At 49.7% G+C, this 3355-nt stretch overlaps 1 protein-coding gene across 1 annotated transcript in view; it reads right to left on the bottom strand.

The window, feature by feature from the left end:
• Window positions 1-1690: 1690 nt before the first annotated feature.
• Window positions 1691-3355, bottom strand: part of ITPR1 (inositol 1,4,5-trisphosphate receptor type 1) — a 157062-nt gene continuing 155397 nt past the window's right edge. The window contains exon 53 of the mRNA XM_017827044.1: window positions 1691-3068. Coding sequence (XP_017682533.1) covers window positions 2979-3068 — 90 coding nt within the window. The 3' untranslated portion in view covers window positions 1691-2978. The remainder of the gene's footprint in view (window positions 3069-3355) is intronic.

The following is a 3355-nucleotide window of genomic DNA, read 5'->3' on the forward strand; positions in this document are numbered from 1 at the left end:
CCATATCTTACGGCATCTCCAGAGGTGATGCTCCCTCTCCTGAGCTTAAAGAAACTACAGGTATCATTCCAGATGCCTATCTCATGTTTTGGAGGGTTTTTTCACTTAAGAGTGCAATGACTGAATAAGGCTTTTTGTGATGTCAAGAGATACTCAGCTTTTGTGAAAAAGAATACCCCAATGTGGAAATTAAACAGATCCCTCACACAGCTTTTCCTTGAGATCAGGAAGTTGCCATGAGGTGCCAGATCTCCATCCAGAATGGGAAAGTCCTGACACAGCCCTGACCTCGGAAGCTGCAGGGTCAGAACCACCACCAGCTCCAGGGGGTTTCTGGCTGTTCCTCGCCTCTGCTGCCACGATGGGCAGAGGACTTCAGCCAGAAAGAAAAGTCCAAGAGAGTACTGAAAACCAAAGAGTGCAAGAAGAAAGAGGAAAAATGTGATGGTTGTGTGTGAAATGTCACTGCAATAATGACTCTGCAGAAGCAAAGGACCTGTTAGTGGGCAGAGGGGAAGAAGACAGAGTCGCCTTCCTCTGCTGAGCAGCTGACACGGCTCTGCTCGGGCCAGGGCTGCAGTGTGACCACAGATACCATCTGTGCCACCCCCCCAGAGCCAACCCACCTGCCCTACACGAGTGCATCCCACTGCCAGGGCGGTGGCCGTGCTCTGCTTCACTCACCACTGCAGCTGCACCAGAGGCACAAAACCTCCCTCTTTGCATCTCCCCACCCGTGCAAACACCAGGTTCCACCCCACTGCTTGTCACAGGGATCACTGGGCAGGCCAGGGCTGTGCCTCGCTGAGGCACAAGGGGCTTTTGCCTTTTTAAGGTAAAGATGAGGCAATACTGCACATTCCTTTGGGATCCCTCTCGGGCTGTGCACAGCCACCTCCCTCTCACCTGACCGCTGGGCACTGCGGGAACCTGACAAATCTGTGTGTGTCTGCTCATCCCTGGATGGCAGGAAGGGAAGAAGTGAGTCAGATACGTGTCTCTGCTGCTCAGGGAAAATGAAGTCTTGTTCCTCCATTGCACAACCCCGGTGGCAGCTGCATCCGTCACGCTCCCTCTGCATACACCTTGCTGCAGAGGGAAGACAGATTTACCAGGAGATATATATGGAAATACATGTGATTAAGAAGGCCCAATCTCTCTGATAAATCTCTGGCTCGGAGACGGCTGGTCAGGCTGCCCTCCTTCCCTTCCCTCCCGCCACCTCCCGTGCCCTCATCCTGAGCTTTCCTGATGACCCGTGGTAGGGACACGCACCCACCTCAGACAGTTGTGTGCACTTACCAGATTAAAGATGATTAATTGTACAAGGTAGTTCCTGCTACATCTTAATCAAATAGACATAATCAGCAATGCTCCTGTGCACACCATACTTGGAGCTGGAAGGTTTTTTAACTCTCTCAGACTCCAGCCTGAGGACCACAAGCCTAAACTATCAGTGTGAGGTATCCCCAGCCGAGGTGACCGCAGGTGAGGTTCCCTGGGTGCCAGTGCCCCTCGCTGCTGGAGGAGGAAGCACTCACTCTGGTTTTAAAATAATCAACCTCTGCCCCTGTGGGCTCTGGGAAAAGCCCCGTCCTTACCTGCCAGGCCCCCGCGACGCGTGGGAAGCGCGACAGCCACCGCCACACACCTCCTCGGAGGGACACAAACCACCAGCAGCCTCTGACCGTAGAGTATTTTGCATCATTTATTTAAATACCTATATTTATGCATTTACAAATTTTCATAGCTCTGTCTGTAGCTTTTTTTCTTTCTTTTTTTTTTTTTTGTAGACAGTATTGCAAGAAGTCAGCTTCTGTAAAATGAGGTCCATGTATAAAACTATGCAACAGATTGGAGGAAAAAAAAAAACCAAAACAACAACCCGACAAGTTTCCTTTCACACTCTGGAGAATCAGAAACCAAAGTAAGTGACTGAATGGAAAGGGAAAGGGAGAGGAAGGGGTGGGACAGACCAGCCTCAAACCAGTGGCTCTCACACAAGCATTACACACGTCAGTGCTCAGCTACAGGACACGTTTCAGTCGGTGCAATGCCTGTTTGCTAAAGCTTTAGCAGGCACGTAGGTCTCTAATGAAAAAATAGAAGGAAAGGATCCTACACACTGAGAATGCAAAGCCTGGACAGCCTCAGGATCGGTTTTGGGAGACTGCACCGACTTGCCAGCAGTGCATCCTCATCCCAAACTTCATTTTGCATAAAAAGTTCCCTTTAAGAAATCTTAGCATTTAAAAAACCCGGTGTCTGAGCTCTTCTAGCCTCAGTACTCTAAAGAAGTCTCTTGAAAAATACCTCCTCTGCTTTCCTCATTTGGAAGCTTCAAAATAATGTTTTGCTTTACCTGATACCAATTGAACAACTCACGGAGTCCCAGCGTTATCTCTGGGAGGAAGAGGCAACAGATATGGCATTGCAAGATATTTACACACATGGTACAAAAATGTCCAAGGGTATGAAAAATCACCAGTTACACAATTTTGCAGCAGCCTCATTTACACCTGTAATTTTATACCATTTATTACATTGTACTAACACACCAGATCCAAAGATGTGCACTCCCTTTAGGACATTCAGGAGTTCCAAATATATTGTGATTGCATAATTCATATTGCACAATTGTATAAAAACATAAATACTAGCTATTCTATTTTTTCTTTTAAATACAAAATACATGTCACATAGTCAAATAATCTTTTCAAGTGCAATTCAGGTGCTCTCTTTAGTCCTTCCAAGAAAAAGGCAATTTTGATAGTTTTGGCACAAAGTTTAACCTCTGTCCCGTGCCAGCAGTTCTAATTACACTCCGTACGCCCCAAGCTGGATAGAGTAGCAGTCATATACATACAGTATAAAACCAGGGTATTTACAGGATGCACAGAAGGTACAGGGAGCAGCCTCGTGTGGGCCCGGAGCTGGGGGATGCTCTGGGTGTCGGGGAGGGGCCGGGACCCCCTGGCCTAGGCCGGCTGCTGCTGCAGGTTCACATTCATGGGCGGGGGGTGGCCGAGGAGGCCGATGCGCTGCTTCTGCTTCCTCTGCTCCGTCATCTGGAAAATTAACAAGTTTGCTCATTAGGCCCCGGCGCTTCCTGTGTGTCAGCTCATCCAAGGGCCGGCCCTGCCTGTCGGGGTTGCACTGCTAACGGAGCAGGAGCGGCTCCAGCCCTGTGCCCCCTCGGGATGGCCGGGAGCCCAGCCCTGGGCCTGGCTACTGTTCTGCAAGGGAAGGGCCCGGGAGCCCGGCAGCCAGCGGGAATTAGTGCGCAGAGCAGAAACCTCCCCCGTTAGAAATTCCTTGTAACCGGTCCAGCAGCCGAGGCAGACTAGACATGGAG

Source organism: Lepidothrix coronata, unplaced genomic scaffold, assembly GCF_001604755.1.
Source record: "Lepidothrix coronata isolate B3197 unplaced genomic scaffold, Lepidothrix_coronata-1.0 Scaffold134, whole genome shotgun sequence".
Classification (NCBI taxonomy): Eukaryota; Metazoa; Chordata; class Aves; order Passeriformes; family Pipridae; genus Lepidothrix; species Lepidothrix coronata.